Raw genomic sequence first — 18,752 nt, 5'->3', positions numbered from 1 at the left:
GACGAAAGAAACTGTAGCAACACCAGAAATGACCCAAAAAGTGAAGGCCAGATTTGATCAAATCCACACCCTCACGAGCTATATATTCAGCTCGTGAGGGTGTGCGGATACAACGCGTATTGATAAATGACCCTGGACTAAAGTCATTGAAGTTTCAAAAAGTACAAGAGCGCAAAAAAAACTGGAAAAGCCAATGATTTGGTTCGCTTGTACGAAAATGGCCTTTTACCGAATTTGATCTCAAACGAGTAGCCATTCCAAATTAACCCTTACATGCAAAAGAACACCGATTCCTCCGAAAAATATATAATATTCAAAATTGTAAAAAAGAAACATCTGCATAGCATATTTGTTTCTAGTTTTTGTTTGGTTTTTGCATATGATACAGTGCGCATTAAACTATGTTTTTGTTTACAAATAATGAATTTGATCTGTAAATTTATAGATTTTTGAATTTTCTTGCAAAATTTGATTTTCAATTTTCCTTTTTTCACTCTCCGACTTGATCAATATTAAAAATCTAACATTTCTTCCGAGAAATGGTCTGTCTGACTATTTGTGACTTTCGTAAAGTTGCTAAAGCCGTATACATGACATACATGTCGAAACTGTATAAGAAGTCACAAACCACAAAACATTGATTATGAAATCTTGTCAAAGTCAGTTCAGGAATAAATATGAAGATATGATAGATTAAATGATGAGACATGATTGATATTCTTATAATTTCTTTGTAAATAATGCATATACGGCCTTATGTACAAGATTCCAAGTAGTAGCAAGTGTCATACGTGTTACATTTACATACATTTTCACTTTGTATTTGTAGTTGAAATGCGCTTTGTTCATTGCGTGTTCTCTTTTCAAGGGAGAGAGAAAAATGAAGACGAAAAGGACATTGCTGGAAATGCTCTCTCTCCTTCTGCCAAGCCTACATTTCTCTCCTTTATGATGAACAAATATTTAATGATTAAAAAGTATTTAGTGCTTTTAATATCCGAATACTGTTGTTAAATATTTAAAATTTATTAGAAAAAAATGCAAATAAATCTAAATAAATATGCATACATAATTTCCATGAAGAACAACCCACCAAAAAAAGCGGCGCCAAAAAAGTAATGGAAATGTTTTTTTTGGATCAAGTAGTGGTGCAAAATTGAGGCAGAAGCGATGAATTTAACATGGGTTTGTCATAGGACGGAAGTCCTCCATTTCAACAGCCGATGCACTGAATTTGCATCACTTCTTTAGGTGTGATCCGAATTCAATGTTTTGGATGTAAATTAAAAACTTCTGTGACATTTTATCAAATAACTAATTTTTATAATTTTTAATGGATTCTTACGCTTGTCGGAAACGTTTGACCTCAAATATTTTCAAAAATTCACAATTTTTTCAGATTGGATTTAGCAGTTTTGTCGACAAAATTTAAATGATCTGTACCATTTTATGAATTCTTACCTATTTTTAACCTATTTGAAACCAAAAAAAAAGTTCAAATTATCCATGAAAAGTATGAAAAAAACAAGTTATAAAAAATTGAATTAAAAGAACTTCCTGGGAAATTTTTTCATTGGCTGACTTTTAATGAAATTTTCTTTGTGTGTAGTTCAATGTTTTTTATTCGATTGCGAATAGCCTGAAACTTACACCACAATAGTTTCCCCGAGGAATTACATTTTAGAAAAACATTTTTTCTGTTAAGCAATCGTGGAACCAACCAGTTCTCATAAATTTTTGGTTTGGATTTAACACATGATCCATTTACTAACGAATCATTTATAAATTTTACATTAACCCCCATTTTCATGAAGACCCGTTAGTGATACGTTATCTAGCGAACTTTTAAAATGTAGTATGGCTTTAACTGTCATATTCCCAAATATACACATGTGAACAGAAAATAGGTGTACGAATTTGTTTTTTTAAACAAGGCCACGGTTTTTCTATTTTATGTTTTTTATTGAATATTTCGGAATTATTTATAAAGTAGACATATGTCATGAATTTAAAAATTAGTTTAGAATTCAGATAGGACTAAATAATAACTTAAAATAAATTAAATTCAAAAAAATCATCGAATTTTATGTGGACAGTAAAATAGGTGTATATGAAAAAACATGAAAATAATACAAGAATTTGTACATTAAAATTAATGTTTGCACTAAGCATCAAACTAGGTCGCTAATATCCTGTATATTCACCGGGATCTTTGAGGGCGGCTTCAATTCTCTTAGACATGGATAAAATTAACTTATGACATATCTCGACTGTATATTATACCATACTTTCTGAATATTATCCCACAATTGTTTTTTGTATCTGCAGGGAAGCTTGGAGAAATCTCTCTTGAGTTCGCCCCAAAGGTTTTCAATGCGATTGATGTCGGTGGACTGACTTGACCACTCAACAACGTTCGATTTATGACCCCGAAACCATTCACTCACCAACTTTGATTAGTGGTTCGGGTCGTTATCTCGAAACAAGTGGCATATTTTCCTCATCGTATTTAAAAAAAAAAAATCTTACACCTATTTTTCTGTCCACATGTGTATTCCATATGCCACACTTTCGTGTCCTTAAAATTCGAATGAAAAGTTTGTTTAGCATGGAATTTTTTCCTTGTACAAAAGGCAATCAACTCTACAATGAAGTCGTTTTATTTTTACAGCCAAGTGAATCGACTTGACAATGGGTATGTTTAGGTTAGGTGGCAGCCCGATGTATCAGGCTCACTTAGACTATTCAGTCCATTGTGATACTACATTGGTGAACTTCTCTCTTATCACTGAGTGCTGCCCGATTCCATGTTAAACTCAATGGCAAGGGACCTCCTTTTTATAGCCGAGTCCGAGCGGCGTTCCACATTGCAGTGAAACCACTTAGAGAAGCTTTGAAACTCTCAGAAATGTCACCAGCGTTACTGAGGTGGGATAATCCACCGCTGAAAAACTTTTTGGTGGTCGGTCGAAGCAGGAATCGAACCCACGACGTTGTGTATGCAAGGCGGGAATGCTAACCATTGCACCACGGTGGCTCCCATGGATATGTATACAAGAAAGAAAATTTCGTTTGAAACGAAATTACACAGGAAGAAAACTTTTGGTTGATTTTTGAAAATTTTGAATATTTTTAGAAACTTTTAACTAAATAGTATTACAAACGCTGGTATCACGCCGATATCGCAAAAATAAGTAAATATTTTTCGACAAATTCAAGAAAATTTATTAGACATAAATAATATTTTTCACTTGTTAAAGAAAATGTTGTAGTTTGAAGGAAAAAATTGGGGTTCAAAATTACAAGAATGTCTTTAGTGACATAGGAAGTTCATGATGGACGCATTTGTAGTAAAATTTACTTAAATTAAAATTAGTAATTCTTTGTGCTTAATTTGTGTATAATTTTTCCCCGTTTTTTAGTTGATTTAACTAACGTACGCAAATAATTATTAGAATAAGGAAAACTTTCTCCAAACATAATAATTCCATGAACTAAAATAAAGTTAAATTGGCTTTAGTGAAATATAGGGTTCACTTTTTTTGAGTGAAAAGTCAACTTGGCTTTAATAATTCTTCAATATTAATGAAATTTGTTGTCTCTCAAAACTTTATTTTAAAGACGTTTTTCTTGAAACATAGCATAATTTCTACTTGAAGTCAAGTCTGAAATTGGAAATTTATGTTGTCGTTAACACGTTTTTAAAGGACTCTGAATGTACAAGAAAAAAGCTGAAAAACTAATAAATTAAAATTTTTGTCCTAGTATCAAGTACGCAAAACTCAAATTTAAAAGAAAACTGCATCTTAAAGGTATCCTCATTTCAATTCTCCGCTTCTTTGGCTCGGAATCAATACCAAAATCATTAGTTTAAAGCAGCGTTGCCAATTTAGCTTTTTCCCCGCTAGATTTGGCTTTTTTTGAAGACGTTTAGCGGGGAAAAAATGCATTTAGCTTTTAGCTTTTTTTCTGGCTTTTTTTCATGACCCTTTTAGCTATTTTTGGCTTTTTTTTATTTTCGACATGTTTCTATTGAAATATGGATAAATCGGCGTTTTTATCTAAGCCTTGCTGCAAGTATAAGGGTTTCCACATATTTCAAAGCTCAGTTGAAACATTAATAATGAGTCCAGCCATTATGCGGGCATTCTTGTAGCAAATACACCTTGTAAAGTTTTTTCATTATATACATAAAAGTTATCGTAAACTTTAAATCTACTATTACCATACAAATTTGTTAGATAAACTGTCAGTAAATTATTGGGAATATTATCATTTGACTCGTTTATCCTTTTTATGTTATTATAATATTCTAAAGTTATTACGATATTACTAAATTAAAATAGTAGATGTGAATAGCTTTGTGCATTGAAAAAAAACGAACGCGAATTTTGGTTATAATAGCATTTGTGAATTTCATTTATATAAACTGTTTTCCTTATCCAAAAGACGATAAAGTCGTTTTGTCCTTATAATAAAGTGATTCAACTTAAAAATGGGTATGTTTTCATGAAAGAAGGAAGAATTAATGAAATAGTCTTTAAATGTGTGGAGTTTTTGCATCTTAACCACAAACCAAAATAGCGTTCAAAAAGGGAAGATGTTTTTCAACACTTTATTTTAAAAACGTATATATACAATAATTTATACTTGAAGTCGAGTCTGAATTTGGAAATTTAAGTTGGCGTTAGCACGTTTTTAAAGCACTTTGATAGCTCATGAAGAAAAGGAAAATGTTTTTACTGGGAAATGTAAACTATAGGTATTTTCTACAATTTAAATAAAAGTAATGTATTTCGAATTTTTCACAATTTCAAAACCAAACTAAAATTTTATTTAAAAAAATGACAAATCATTTTTTTACCAAATCCAAAGCATGCTTAGATCATTTAATATTATAAAATAACATGTAAATAAAATAGAGGTGTTGGGAAGGTAGCTCCCACAAAACGAAGGACTTCCAGTAAAAAATTTGTGATAGTAATCAAAATGTATCGAATACGCAAACAGAGCTAAATGCCTTAGATATTGTTACAGTCTCACAGAAGTGAAATTAAAATGAAAATAATATGCATTGTAAGTGAAATAAAGCCTTTAAGTTTGTTAAATTTCAATCAAAAATGTGACTTTTGATACAAAAAAATTTAGCTTTTTTTCTAGCTATTTTTTAGCATTTCTTAGCTTTTTTAGCTATTTTTTTGGGCAAATCTAGCGGATTTTGGCGAAACAATTCTGGCAATGCTGGTTTAAAGCCAAAATCCTTGTAACCGGGCAAGCTTTTTTTCAGTGCAGTTAGGAACTTGGACATTTACTTTCTTTTAGCTGGCTGGTAAAGCCTAACGGAGCTACATGAAAATGGACGTAAGTACACTGAAAAAAAAATATTGAACAAAGATAATGCAACTTAAATTTTAGGATACACAATTTACACAATTATAAGGATAAATTTCATTAAATTAATGAAATTTTAATTAAAAGAAAGTTTATAATATTTCCTTCCCAATTTTTTTCATTAAATTTAGGACACGAATCTTGAAAATGTGCATCACTTATTTTGAAGTAAGGCAAATTTTCCTTAAAGTAATGAAATACATTATTGATTTAAAGAAATCGCCTTTAACTTAACTGATATACATAATATTTAAATTTAAGGTAAAAACACTTCAAATTTAGGCTAAGACTTATTTTGAGGATTTTGCATCTTTGATTTGAAGTTTTTTTTTTGGAATTTGTACCCAAATAGCGTTCTCTGGTTGTTATAAGAATAGCTTAGATAAAAATAAACTAATGAATTATTCATGCTATATTTTCAGTTCGATAGTCTATTTTATGTTATCTTTTTGTTTTGGAAAATAATGTGAAAATATGATACAGTTGAGGTGCTCAAGAGTTGATAGAAATTTCACTGAAATGTAGAAAACCGGTTGATAGAAATTTCACAGAAATGTAGAGAAAAACAAACTGCTACATCCTCAAACAAATCGCTTCTGTAAAATATACTCGCAAACACATTCCGCTTCAAGCATATATATTTTCATGATTGGTCCAAACAAAATAGGGTTTGTATTGTTGAAACTTATTAACTGCACATAAAAAAAAATTTTTCTGATTCAATCACGAAATTAATTGATCCAATTAATTTTTTAATTGAAATGTCTTCAATCACAGAATTGATAGTATCAATTAAAAAATTAATTGACAGTCAATTAAAAAATTAATTGATCCAATTAAATATTTAATTGATACTATTAATTTGTGTGATTGATTTTTATTTCAATTAAAAAAATTGTTGAATCAATTAAATTTTTAATTGAATATTTTTTAAAACTCAATTAAGATTTTAATTGGAAAAATTTTCGTGAAATTTTTTTCTGTGTGGTTGGCTGATAAGTCCTCGGTCTGACACATAGATGGCGTCGCTAGTATTAAATGCATATTATTTTTATATAGTACCAACCTTCAAATGATTTGTGTCAAACTTTGACGTCTGTAAGTCAATTAGTTTGTGAGATAGAGCGTCTTTTGTGAAGCAACTTTTGTTATTGTGAAAAAGATGGAAAAAAGGAATTTCGTGGTTTGATAAAATACTGTTTTCTGAAGGGAAAAAATATGGTGGAAGCAAAAACTTGGCTTGATAATGAGGACTCTGCCCCAGGGAAATCAACAATAATTGATTGGTATGCAAAATTCAAGCGTGGTGAAATGAGCACGGAGGACGGTGAACGCAGTGGACGCCCGAAAGAGGTGGTTACCGACGAAAACATTAAAAAAAAACACAAAATGATTTTGAATGACCGTAAAATGAAGTTGATCGAGATAGCAGAGGCCTTAAAGATATCAAAGGAACGTGTTGGTCATATCATTCATCAATATTTGGATATGCGGAAGCTCTGTGCAAAATGGGTGCCGCGCGAGCTAACATTTGACCAAAAACAACAATGTGTTGATGATTCTGAGCGGTGTTTGCAGCTGTTAACTCGTAATACATCCGAGTTTGTCCGTCGATATGTGACAATTGATGAAACATGGCTCCATCACTACACTCCTGAGTCCAATCGACAGTCAGCTGAGTGGACAGCGACCAGTGAACCGTCTCCAAAGCGTGGAAAGACTCAAAAGTCTGCTGTCAAAGTAATGGGATGCGCATGGAATAATTTTTATCGATTATCTTGAGAAGGGAAAAACCATCAACAGTGACTATTATATGGCGTTATTGGAGCGTTTGAAGGTCGAAACCGCGGCAAAACGGCCCCATATGAAGAAGAAAAAAGTGTTGTTCCACCAAGACAACGCACCGTGCCACAAGTCATTGAGAACGATAGCAAAAATTCATGAATTGGGCTTCGAATTGCTTGCCGACCCACCGTATTCTCCAGATCTGGCCCCCAGTGACTTTTTTCTTGTTCTCAGACCTCAAAAGGATGCTCGCAGGGAAAAAAATTGGCTGCAATGAAGGGTTGATCGCCGAAACTGAGGCTTATTTTGAGGCAAAACCGAAGGAGTACTACCAAAATGGTATCAAAAAATTGGAAGGTCGTTATAATCGTTGTATCGCTCTTGAAGGGAACTATGTTGAATAATAAAAACAAATTTTGGCAAAAAATGTGTTTTTCTTTGTTAGATCGGGGACTTATCAGCCAACCTGTTATGTTTCACCTTAGGCATAGACTGGTAGAGAAAACATTGATCGAAATTTCTCTCGGTCTCTCTTTCTAACACACATATATGTTTATAGGCAATTTCTAAATTAATATATGTTTGCATCCACACATATTATATTTAAAAAAATTTTATGCCCCAAACATAATATGTTTTAACATACTAACATATGTGTCGCAAACATGTTATGCTAGTTTATAAACATTATTTGCTTGCACTTAAATATAATGTGCTATGATATTTGAGTTCCCAACATATAATTTTTACACCAAAACATATGAAAAACAGTCTTTTTCGTCCATGTAGTTGCTCAATCCTACCGTGGACCGAACACCATACAGTTTTTCAGCGGAGATTTATCTTCTTTAATTAACGATAGTGATATTTTTGAGAAAATTCTCTCTATGTGCAACACGTCGTTCGTACTCCTCGAATGAAAAGGTAGATGCCTTATGCGCGGACGAAAAAAACTGTTTTTCATATGTTTGGGTGTAAAAATTATATGTTTGGAACTCAAATTTTTTAACACAATATTTTTATGTGCAAGCATACAATGTTCATAAACTAGCATAACATGTTTGGGACATATATGTTAATATGTTAGAACATATTATGTTTGTGACATAAAATGATTGTAAATATAATATGCTTGCATGCAAACATATATTCATTTAGTAATAGCCTATAAAGATATATGTGTTTAGAAAGAGAGACCTAGAGAGTATGCTGCAAGTAAAAGAATGGAAGTAACCAATTGGCGCCTTAAAAATTTATATACACAAAGAAAATTTCATTAAATTTTTTTCTACCAGTGTATGCCTAAGGTGAAACATAATATGTTTGAACAACACAAACAATATTTTGTTTTGGCCAATCCTGAAAATATATACTTGAAGCAAAATGTGTTTGGGTTATATGTTATGTTACAGAAGCGATTTTTTTTTAGGGTGTGGCATCTATCAATAATCTAAGTGAGCCTGACAATAAATAGGGCTGCCATTTTTTAGGTGCCTTATAGCTGACCTTAGCTTAGAATTGGATTGCATTGTTGGCAGAATATCTATGTAATATCTATGGAGAACAAGTCTGCCGCTATGGCCTAATTTTACTTATACCTAGGCCTGAAACTCATATCTAAACGATTATCCGATTCTCTATCACCACTAAGTAAAGTGTGAACTTTTTTGTTAAATTTGTTTACTATGGCTACCCGTAAATTGATTTTCATACACATCCTCAATCCTAATAAGGATATTAATTTTCAAGGACACAATAGCAAAGGCAACATGTAATTAACGCCGTGGTGTCTTCAAGTAAAAGACAATAGATACACACACATACGCACACATTGCCATTCACATAAACATACGTACATTTTCATATACTTTGGGATGGGTGGGCACATCACATTGTTTGCGAAAAGAATGCCGGTGGAGTGGATCGTCGCCATTGGAACTGGTTTTTACGGAAAGAGGAAGTAAGGAAAGCAATTAGTTGGTAATCTTTGCAAATTGTATTCTAAATCACGTACCTGGTTTTCAAACACCGGAAACTGTGTTGGGACGAACCTCGGATACGGTGGGCTCTTCGCTTTAGTGATGTAGGTGAGACCGAACCAATGCCAGCTGTAATCCAATCAATATCGGGCCCCTGTTGGCCATTGCCCTCCGGTGACGATTGTGTCTTGTGGTTAAAATCATCCACGGCTGAACTACTCTCATTCGTTGCGGTTTCTGTGATATTGGTAGTCATTTGTGTAGGTGGTACATGCAGGGAATATTGAACAGCTCCATCGTTGCTCACCAAAGGCAGTTGTTTGCGTGACAAACGAGCTTTAACTGCTGCCATCAATGCAGCACCATCATCACGTGAACCTGCTACTTCTTGCACCACTTCAAGCACTTCTCTTGCAGTGGTAAACTGACCCAAGACGGCCAGAACATCCAGCGCTGCTTGACGTACCCGTCGTTTGCGATTTAATGCCGCATATGTCGCATTGGTGACAAACGTTGTCGTATCAAAACAAGTGCTGGGAAAGGTCATGAGTGCGTATATGACCATTTGCAGGGCATGCTCACGAAACTGCATGGAAAAGTGGAAATATGAAAAAATATGAAATAAAATTAGCATACGGCGATAAATCTGTATATGACAATGACAAAAGGAGACTTTGTAGCGAATGGTAGTAGCTTGCTTGCAATTAAGTTTGTTTTATTTACCAATTCGTTGAAGAGGAATAATTTTAATTAATTGACATGGGTCACAGCTATGCTTTTGGGGGAAGCTTACCACAACAGGAGATACCATTTGTAATCTTTTCTTTCTATATATAAAATTCAAAGTATGTTTGTTTATTTGTTTGTTTGTATGTTCCGGGTAAGCTCGGAAACGGATGAACCGATTTACTTAAAATTTTCAGAGAACGTGTAGGGTGATCATGTGGTGAAAATGGGGTACATCATTTTTTGATATCTGTTGGGGGAAGGGGACCTCCCACTTACCCGACTTTTTCAAAACTAGACCAAAGTTCTCCGATTTGGGTGAAATTTCCAAGGAAGGTTAGGGCTAATGTCTAGACAAACACCCTCTACTTTATTTTTCGATATTTGCTCTCGGTGGGGACCTCCCCTTTGTCCCCTTTGAAGTATGGTGAAAAAACAAAAATTCTCTGATTTACTTCAGATTTACAGAGAACATGCCGTGATGTTATAAAATTAATAAGGGGTACCTGATTTTTACATATTAGAACGGGGAGGGGGCTCTACACCGTTGCCCGACTTTCTTAAAATTGGAACAAAATTATTCGATTTGCTTGAAATTTTCAGGGAATGTTGAAGGGTGCGTCTAGACAAAGAACGGCTACTTTAATTTTCGATATTTGGTCGGGGAGGTGCACCTCCTCTTTGCCCGAATTTTTTGTATGTACAGTGAAAAAAACTATAATTCTCCGTCTTACTGAAATTTTACGGAGAACCTGGGGGGTTATGAAATTTATATGAAGTACCTGATTTTTTAATATTTGGTCGGGCACAGGGAGACCTCCTTTCTCCTAAAGTACATACAGTTAAACAATTAAACTATTTCATTTTACGAGAAGACGTGGGGGAAGTTATGAAACTAATATTGGTTACCTGATTTTGTGAGTATTCGGACGGGAAGAGGTGCCTATCATTTGTTTGAGATTTTCTACACAAGATACGCTACATAATTTTCCGATATTTGATCGCAGAGGGGGGCCTCCTCTAGAACTGAAAAAACTAAAATTCTCAAGTTTACTTAAAATTTACAAAGGCCGTAGGGGAAGGTTTTCAGGAAATGTTAAGGGTGCTGTCCACTCTTGTATTTGTCCCTTTAAAAAAAATAGAGCAAAATCTAACCTTCTCCGATTTACTTGAAATTTACAGAGAACGTGGGAGAAGGTGATTAAATTAATACAGGCTACATGACGATGAATGGTTGGGGAAGTGGAAGGGGAATAGTGAAATAAACTTCGACGATTTAGTTGGAATTCATAGGGACATGACGATGAATGGTTGGGGAAGTGGAAGGGGAATAGTGAAATAAACTTCGACGATTTAGTTGGAATTCATAGGGACCGTTGGGTAGTTTATGAAATGAGTATAAGGTACTTGATTTTCCGATATCTTGGTTGGGGAATTTCTATAGAAAATTTGGTGAAAAATGTATTTCTTTTTTAACTCATTTATTTGCAATCTAATTTTATTTCTATAGAAATTTTTATTTCAATAGAAAATTTTGTCAAATTTTTATTTCTATAAAAAATTTTGTCAAAATTTTATTTCTATAGAACATTTTGTAATAGTTTTATTTCAAAAGAAATGTTGTCAAAATTTTATTTCTATAGAAAATTTTGTCAAAATTTTATTTCTATAGAAAATTTGTCAAAATTTTATTTCTATAGAAATTTTTGTAACAAATTTTATTTCTATAGAAAATTTTGTCAAAATTTTATCTCTTTAGAACATTTTGTAAAAATTTTATTTCTATAGTAAATTTATCAAAAATTTATTTCTATAGAAAATGTATATAAATTCTATTTCTATAGAAATTTTCGTCAACATTTTATTTTTATAGAAATTTTTGTCAAAATTTTATATCTATAGAAAAAATTGTCTAAATTTTATTTATATAGAAAATTTTGTCAAAATTTTATTTCTATAGAAAATTTTGTAAAAATTTCATTTCTATAGAAAAATTTGTCAAAATTTTATTTTCTTTTGGTTTCTTTTTGTAAATTCAAGCTCGTGGTCAAAGTTTTATTTTCTGTTTTATTTTTTTATAATTCGATATTTCGATCTCCTTCGGAAATCATCGACGGGAATAAAATAAATAAATAAAATTAAAACCTATGTCACTGGTGTTGTCCTCTCATTTCTGTTGTTCATTTCTGTTGGTAGCAGCAACAGAAGTGAGAGGACAACGCCAGTGACATAGGTTTTAATTTTATTTAGTTATTTTATTCCCGTCGATGATTTCCGAAGGAGATCGAAATATCGAATTATAAAAAAATAAAACAGAAATTAAACTTTGACCTCAAGCTTGAATTTACAAAAAGAAAACAGAAGGTAATAAACAAAAAGGTAAAAAAAAACAAAAACAACAAAGATAGATAAAATTTTATTTTTATAGAAAATTTTGTGAAAACTTTATTTCTATAGAAAATTTTGTCAAAATTTTATTTCTTTAGAACATTTTGTTAAAATTTTATTTCTATAGTAAATTTATCAAAAATGTATTTCTATAGAAAATTTATGTAAATTTTATTTCCATAGAAATTTTTGTCAACATTTTATTTCTGTAGAAAATTTTGTGAAAACTTTATTTCTATAGAAAATTTTGTCAAAATTTTTTTTCTTTAGAACATTTTGTTAAAATTTTATTTCTATAGTAAATTTATCAAAAATGTATTTCTATAGAAAATTTTGTCAAAATTTTATTTCTATAGAAAATTTTGTCAACATTTTTTTCTATCGTAACGTTTTTTTTTTAATTTTATTTCTATAGTACATTTAGTTACAACTTGATTCCTATAGAAAATTTTGTCTATAGGAAAGTTTTTAAAAACTTCATTTCTAAAGAAAGTGCCTACATTTTATTTCTATTCTATAAAATTTGTGAAGTATCTCTTAGTTGGAGAGGAATGTTTTGCAAAATATACCAAAACATCAAGAATTCTACCAAACCTCAAAAAATTACCATTTTTGGTAGAATTCTACCAACTGTGGTAACCGTGCATACACTGAAAAAAATATTGGCGTGAGGCCAAAGATTTCATGTCCTTAAAATACGAATGCTAATTTTGCTTAGCATAGAAGACGCATTTCTCTAATATAAAGTTTATTCCCTTGTCCAAAAGTCGTTAAGCTTTGATTTGACTTAAAAATGGGTATCATAACATGAAAGAAAATTTTTGGGGTAAGGTCAACTTGACTTTAATAATTCAGAAAAATTCTTTAAAATTAATTAAAATTTCTTAAAATTTGTTGCCTTTTTGCGTCATGACTACAAAGCAAAAAATCGTTCAAAAATAGGACATGTTTTTCAATGTTATTTTATGTCATGTTATTTTAAAGAAGTTTTTTACTTGAAACATATCATAAATTCTACTGGAAGTCGAGTCTGAATTTAGAAAATAAAGTTGTCGTTAATTCGTTTTTAAAGGACTTTAATGACATATGCAGAAAAAAAGCTGAAGAAACGAAAAATTAAAATTTGCTTCTTAGAAGCAAGTACACAAAATGACCGTACACACAAGTTGAATATGAACATTTTCGTACGATTTCCGAAAATAGTAAGAATGAACTACTGCATGGCTCATTGGCTTTAAATCATGACCATCTTGATTTAAAGCCAATGAGTTTTTCTTTACTTTTAGTTCATTATACCCTTCACCACTACTGTGGTACAGGGTATAATAAGTTTGTGCATTTGTATGTAACGCCAAGAAGGAGTAATCATAGACCAACCTTTTAGTATACGGATCGGCTTAGAATTAAATTCTGAGTCGATTTAGCGATGTCCGTCTGTCTGTTGGTGTATTTTTGTGTGCAAAGTACAGCTCGCAGTTTTAGTCCGATTGTCCCAAAATTTGCTATAGGGTCCTGTTTCGGCTCAAAGACGATCCTTATTGATTTTGGAAAAAAATCGGTTCAGATTTAGATATAGCTGCCATATATATTTTTCACCGATCTGGTCATAATTGGCGTGTATGTCAACCTATCCTCCTCAAATTCCGTACATCCGAATATTTTATGAGTCTCGAAAAACTTGCAAAATATCAGCCAAATCGGTTCAGATTTAGATATAGCTCCCATATATAGCTTTCGCCCGATTTACACTCATTTGCCCACATAGGCCAATTTTTTGCTCCGATTTAGTTGAAATTTTGCATAGGGAGTAGAATTAGCATTGTTACTATGCGTGCCAAATTTGGTTGAAATCGGTTCAGATTTGGATATATCTCCCATAAATAGCTTTCGGCCGATTTACATTTATATGACCACAGAGGCCAATTTTTTGCTCCGATTTAGTTGAAATTTTGCACAGGGAGTAGAATTAGAGAGAAGTTCACCAATGTGGTATCACAATGGACTGAATAGTCTAAGTGAGCCTGATACATCGGGCTGCCACCTAACCTAACCTAACCTAAGTACACAAAACCCAAATTTAAAAGAGAATTGTGTCTTAAAAGTATCCTTACTTGTATTCTCCGCTTTTTTGGCTCGGAATCAATACCAAAATTAAAGTTAAAGTAAGGACAAAATCTTTGGAACCGGGCATGCTTTTTTTTCAGTGTAGCATGTGTCAACAAAGAATGAAATGAAAAGGAAATTCCTCCCGCTTCATTTCTGTGGCACAATAGCCACCAAAATTTTCGAACATCAATACGCTGTAATGCACTAGTTATACATCCTAAATCCTGAAATATTTCCAATACAATTGTCGCATAGCTTACTTCCCATTTACATTGACCACCAGCTATATTATCAATTATTAATATTCACTGAAATGTTTAGCGACAACGACGGAAGTTCACCGACATGCAAATGAAATGCATTGAGCACAAGGTGCACAGTTCACAGTTGAAACCATTAAACATCATGCAAATCAAATAGTGAGTTGTGGTCACCAATGCTTGGAACATCCAAACAAAAGTGTTGACCAGCCAATGCAAGAGAGAGACATATAACAAAACAAACAAAACTTTCTTAAAATCGAGGAATATGTAAGGTCCTAGCATAAGAAAAAGTGAAAGCACACACTGAACACAATCATGAAGTCTATACATTAGCATTGGCAACGCTTAACCACTGTCTATAGAAAGCCAAACAAAAACCCAAAAAGAAACAAGTCTAATTTCCCATTTCCTTTGCTACTGATGGTTTTTCCCCTTACTCAAGCATTTTTGTTTTGGGCGACAAAGCAAGTCAAAGAGAGAAAAAAAATTAAAAATTGAGAGCTTACCCTTGAGCTTTTTGCATGGAGAAAGTCTTGTGATATCAATTTCAAAATTATAGCAGAGGGTGGTAATCTTTGCATTAGCGCTTTACACACACGATTTGAACCCGCGCCTCCTTGGCGACATAGGCCACTCATAATTTGCATTGTACGGTCTTCGAGATTGTCCAGGGGTAGGCGTGTTATCAAATTGATTAGCAACTTCCGTTTCTCTTCGGCCACTTCCGCTTTGCATTCGGATGAGAGTAGGGTGCGCAGCAGGGAATCCAAGCAGGGTTGAACTCTAGCTAAATTATCGGAAGATCTGAGAGCTTGCTCCAAGTGTGCAACACCCTGTAAACGATGGCGCCAATTCTGTAAATTTAAAACAAACAATAAACAAATTGCTTCAATTGAGTTACAATATTATAATGTGCTAATAAATGGGAGCCATAGTAGTGCTATGAGTAGTAGTGCGCGATAAGGGTATCAGATCCACGTACAGAGCATGGTGGTTGAACCCTCCACGTTAGTTTAACCTCGCAGAGGGATTAAATAAATCAAGTATATATTGTAAGAAATTCGAACGTTTTATAAATTGAGTTAGTTGGGTTAGACCAAAATAAATATAAGTCCTATGTACACAAATATGGTTAAAATAGCCTCACAATGACCCTTTTTTACCCCCTGCCATAGAAGGTAAAGTAAATTGGTTAGTCCGTTCGTAATAAGTCGAAATATTGATTGCAACCCTGATACAGAATATATATTCTGGACAATGGTGAAATTCTTAGTCGATCTAGCGATATCCGTCCGTCCGGCTTTTGAAGTAACGCAAAGTTCCGTACAAAACAAGCATCGACTTGAAACTTAGCACTTTTAAGTATAAGTATATGGCCTCTAACAACCATACCAAATTTGGTCCAGTTCGGTCCATAATTATATATAGCCACCATATAAACAGATACCGAGACGTTACTTCCAGATCCTCTTGGAGGAGCAAATTTCGATCCGGTTGAAATGTGAAACGTGACGTTAATATATGCTCTCCAACTTCCATCCACAAAATGGATCCATATCGGTTCATACATTTTATATAGCCCCCATATAAACATACCCCCAGATTTGACTACCGGAGCCAACCGTTAAAATTTGGTACATGATTTTGGTATATGCCTCTAACAGTTATACAAAAATTAGTCCATATCGGCCCAAACAATCTATATAACCCTCATATACATCGATCCCCTGATTTGACTTCCGGAGTCTTTGGAGGAACAAATTTCATTTGAAATTTAGTACGTGATGCTAATATATGTCCAACAATCATGCAAAAATTGGTCGACATTGGTTCATAATTATATAGGCCCATATAAATCGATCTCCAGATTTTACTTCTTGGGCCTCCTGGAGAGGCAAATTTCATTCGATCCGGTTGACATTTGGTATGCATGTCAGCATACAAAATTTTTTTTCTGATTCAATCACGAAATTATTTGATCCAATTAATTTTTTAATTGGGCCTAGAAAAAATTCTTGATTAAAAAATTAATTGATTTCATTAGCAAATTTCAATTAATTTTTTAATAGATTCAATTAAAAATTTAATTGATATTGATTGCAAAATTAAAAAAAAAATAACTTTTTTCCATTACTTTCTGCATTGGCTTAGAGTTTTTATTTGGATTAAAATTTGATTGTTTGAAATACATTTTTATTTAAAAATTAAAAAAAAAAATCATCACTTTTTTTAACTGACTTAGTCTTTCGAATTTGATTGAAAATTTTAAAATCTTCAATCATTGACATTATTACCTTAATGTTTCTATCTTGATTAAAAAGTTAATTGTATCAATTAATTTATTAATTGAACAAATTTTCAACTTCAATTAACTTTTTAATTGGAAATATTTTGGAGATATTTTTATGCGTTCTAATATGCGTTCTAATAATCATGCAAATATTGCTCCATAGCAACTCATAATTATATAGCCGAATATAAGCCGACACCTGAAATTTAACTTTTGAAGTCTGATGGAAGAAACAATTTCATCTGGTCCGTTTAAAATTTCGGTTCATAATTATTAATAGACTCCTCTATATAAACCGATCAAGAACTAAAATGGCTATTTATACCCTGCGCCACACTGTGGACCAGGGTATTATAAGTTAGTGCATATGTTTGTAACACCCAGAAGGAGACGAGATAGACACATGGTGTCTTTGGCAATAATGCTCAGGGTGGGTCCCTGAGTCGATATAACTATGTCCGTCTGTCCGTCCGTCCGTCCGTCTGTCTGTGAACACATTTTTGTGATCAAAGTCTAGGTCGCAATTTAAGTCCAACCGCCTTCAAATTTGGCACATGTTCCTAATTCGGCTCAAAATAGAACCCTATTGATTTTGGAAGAAATCGGTTCAGATTTAGATATAGCTCCCATATATATTTTTCGCCCGATATGCACTAATATGGACCCAGCAGCCAGAGTTTTATACCGATTTGCTTAAAATTTTGTACAAACATAACACTTAGTCGTATAGTCAAGTGCGCAAAATTTGATTGAATCGGTTCAGATTTAGATATAGCTCCCATATATATCTTTCGCCCGATATGGACTTATATGGCCCAGAAGCCAGATTTTTGGCCGAATTTGGTTGAAATTTTGCACTAGGAGTACAATTAGTAGTATAGTCATGTGTGCAAAATTTGATTGCAATCGGCTCAGATTTAGATATAGCTCCCATATATATCTTTCGCCCGATATGGACTAATATGGTCCTAAAAGCCAGATTTTTGGCCCAAAGTGGTTGAAATTTTGCACAGGGAGTAGATTTAGCATTGTAGCTATGCGTGCCATATTTGGTTGAAATCGATTCAGATTTAGATATAGCTCCCATATATATCTTTTGCCCGATATGGACTAATATGGTCCTAGAAGCCAGACTTTTGGCCCAATTTGTTTGAAATTTTGCACTAGGAGTACAATTAGTAGTGCAATTAAGTGTGCAAAATTTGATTGAAATCGGTTCAGATTTAGATATAGCTCTCATATATATCTTTCGCCCGATATGGACTAATATGGTTCTAATAGCCAGAGTTTTGGCCCAATTTGGTTGAAATTTTGCACAGGGAGTAGATTTAGCATTGTTGCTATGCGTGCCAAATTTGATTGAAATCGGTTCAGATTTATATATAGCTCCCATATATAGCTTTCGCCCGATTTACACTCATATGACCACAGAGGCCAATTTTTTACTCCGATTTAGTTGAAATTTTGCACAGGGAGTAGAATTAGCATTGTAGATATGCGTGCCCAATTTCGTTGAAATCGGTTCAGATTTATATATAGCTCCCATATATATGTTTTTCTGATTTCGACAAAAATGGTCAAAATACCAACATTTTCCTTGTAAAATCGCCACAGCTTAATCGAAAAGTTGTAAAAATTACTCTAATTTTCCTAAACTTCTAATACATATATATCGAGCGATACCGGATGTGATGTGTGGTATCGAAAATGTTGATCTACAAAGTGGTGCAGGGTATAATATAGTCGGCCCCGCCCGACTTTAGACTTTCCTTACTGTTTTTATCTAACTTAGATTCTATATGGACTATCTTACAATTTGGAAGA

The 18,752-nt window shown here is 33.0% G+C and overlaps 1 protein-coding gene and 1 long non-coding RNA gene across 2 annotated transcripts in view; one reads left to right on the top strand and one right to left on the bottom strand.

Moving 5' to 3' along the window:
* The window catches only part of LOC142226683 (uncharacterized), a 139,549-nt gene that overhangs the window by 75,464 nt on the left and 45,333 nt on the right, over positions 1–18,752 (top strand). The gene's annotated exons all lie outside the window — the stretch shown is intronic.
* The window catches only part of LOC142226681 (uncharacterized), a 120,977-nt gene that overhangs the window by 63,859 nt on the left and 38,366 nt on the right, over positions 1–18,752 (bottom strand). Inside the window, exons 2-4 of the mRNA XM_075296808.1 lie at positions 15,145–15,492; positions 9,191–9,741; positions 9,033–9,114 (exon numbers count right to left, since the gene is read on the bottom strand). Coding sequence (XP_075152923.1) covers positions 9,033–9,114; positions 9,191–9,741; positions 15,145–15,492 — 981 coding nt within the window. The remainder of the gene's footprint in view (positions 1–9,032; positions 9,115–9,190; positions 9,742–15,144; positions 15,493–18,752) is intronic.

The sequence above is a fragment of the Haematobia irritans genome, chromosome 2 (genome assembly GCF_050003625.1).
Source record: "Haematobia irritans isolate KBUSLIRL chromosome 2, ASM5000362v1, whole genome shotgun sequence".
Taxonomy (NCBI): domain Eukaryota; kingdom Metazoa; phylum Arthropoda; class Insecta; order Diptera; family Muscidae; genus Haematobia; species Haematobia irritans.
This window is presented reverse-complemented; position numbering and strand designations above follow the sequence as displayed.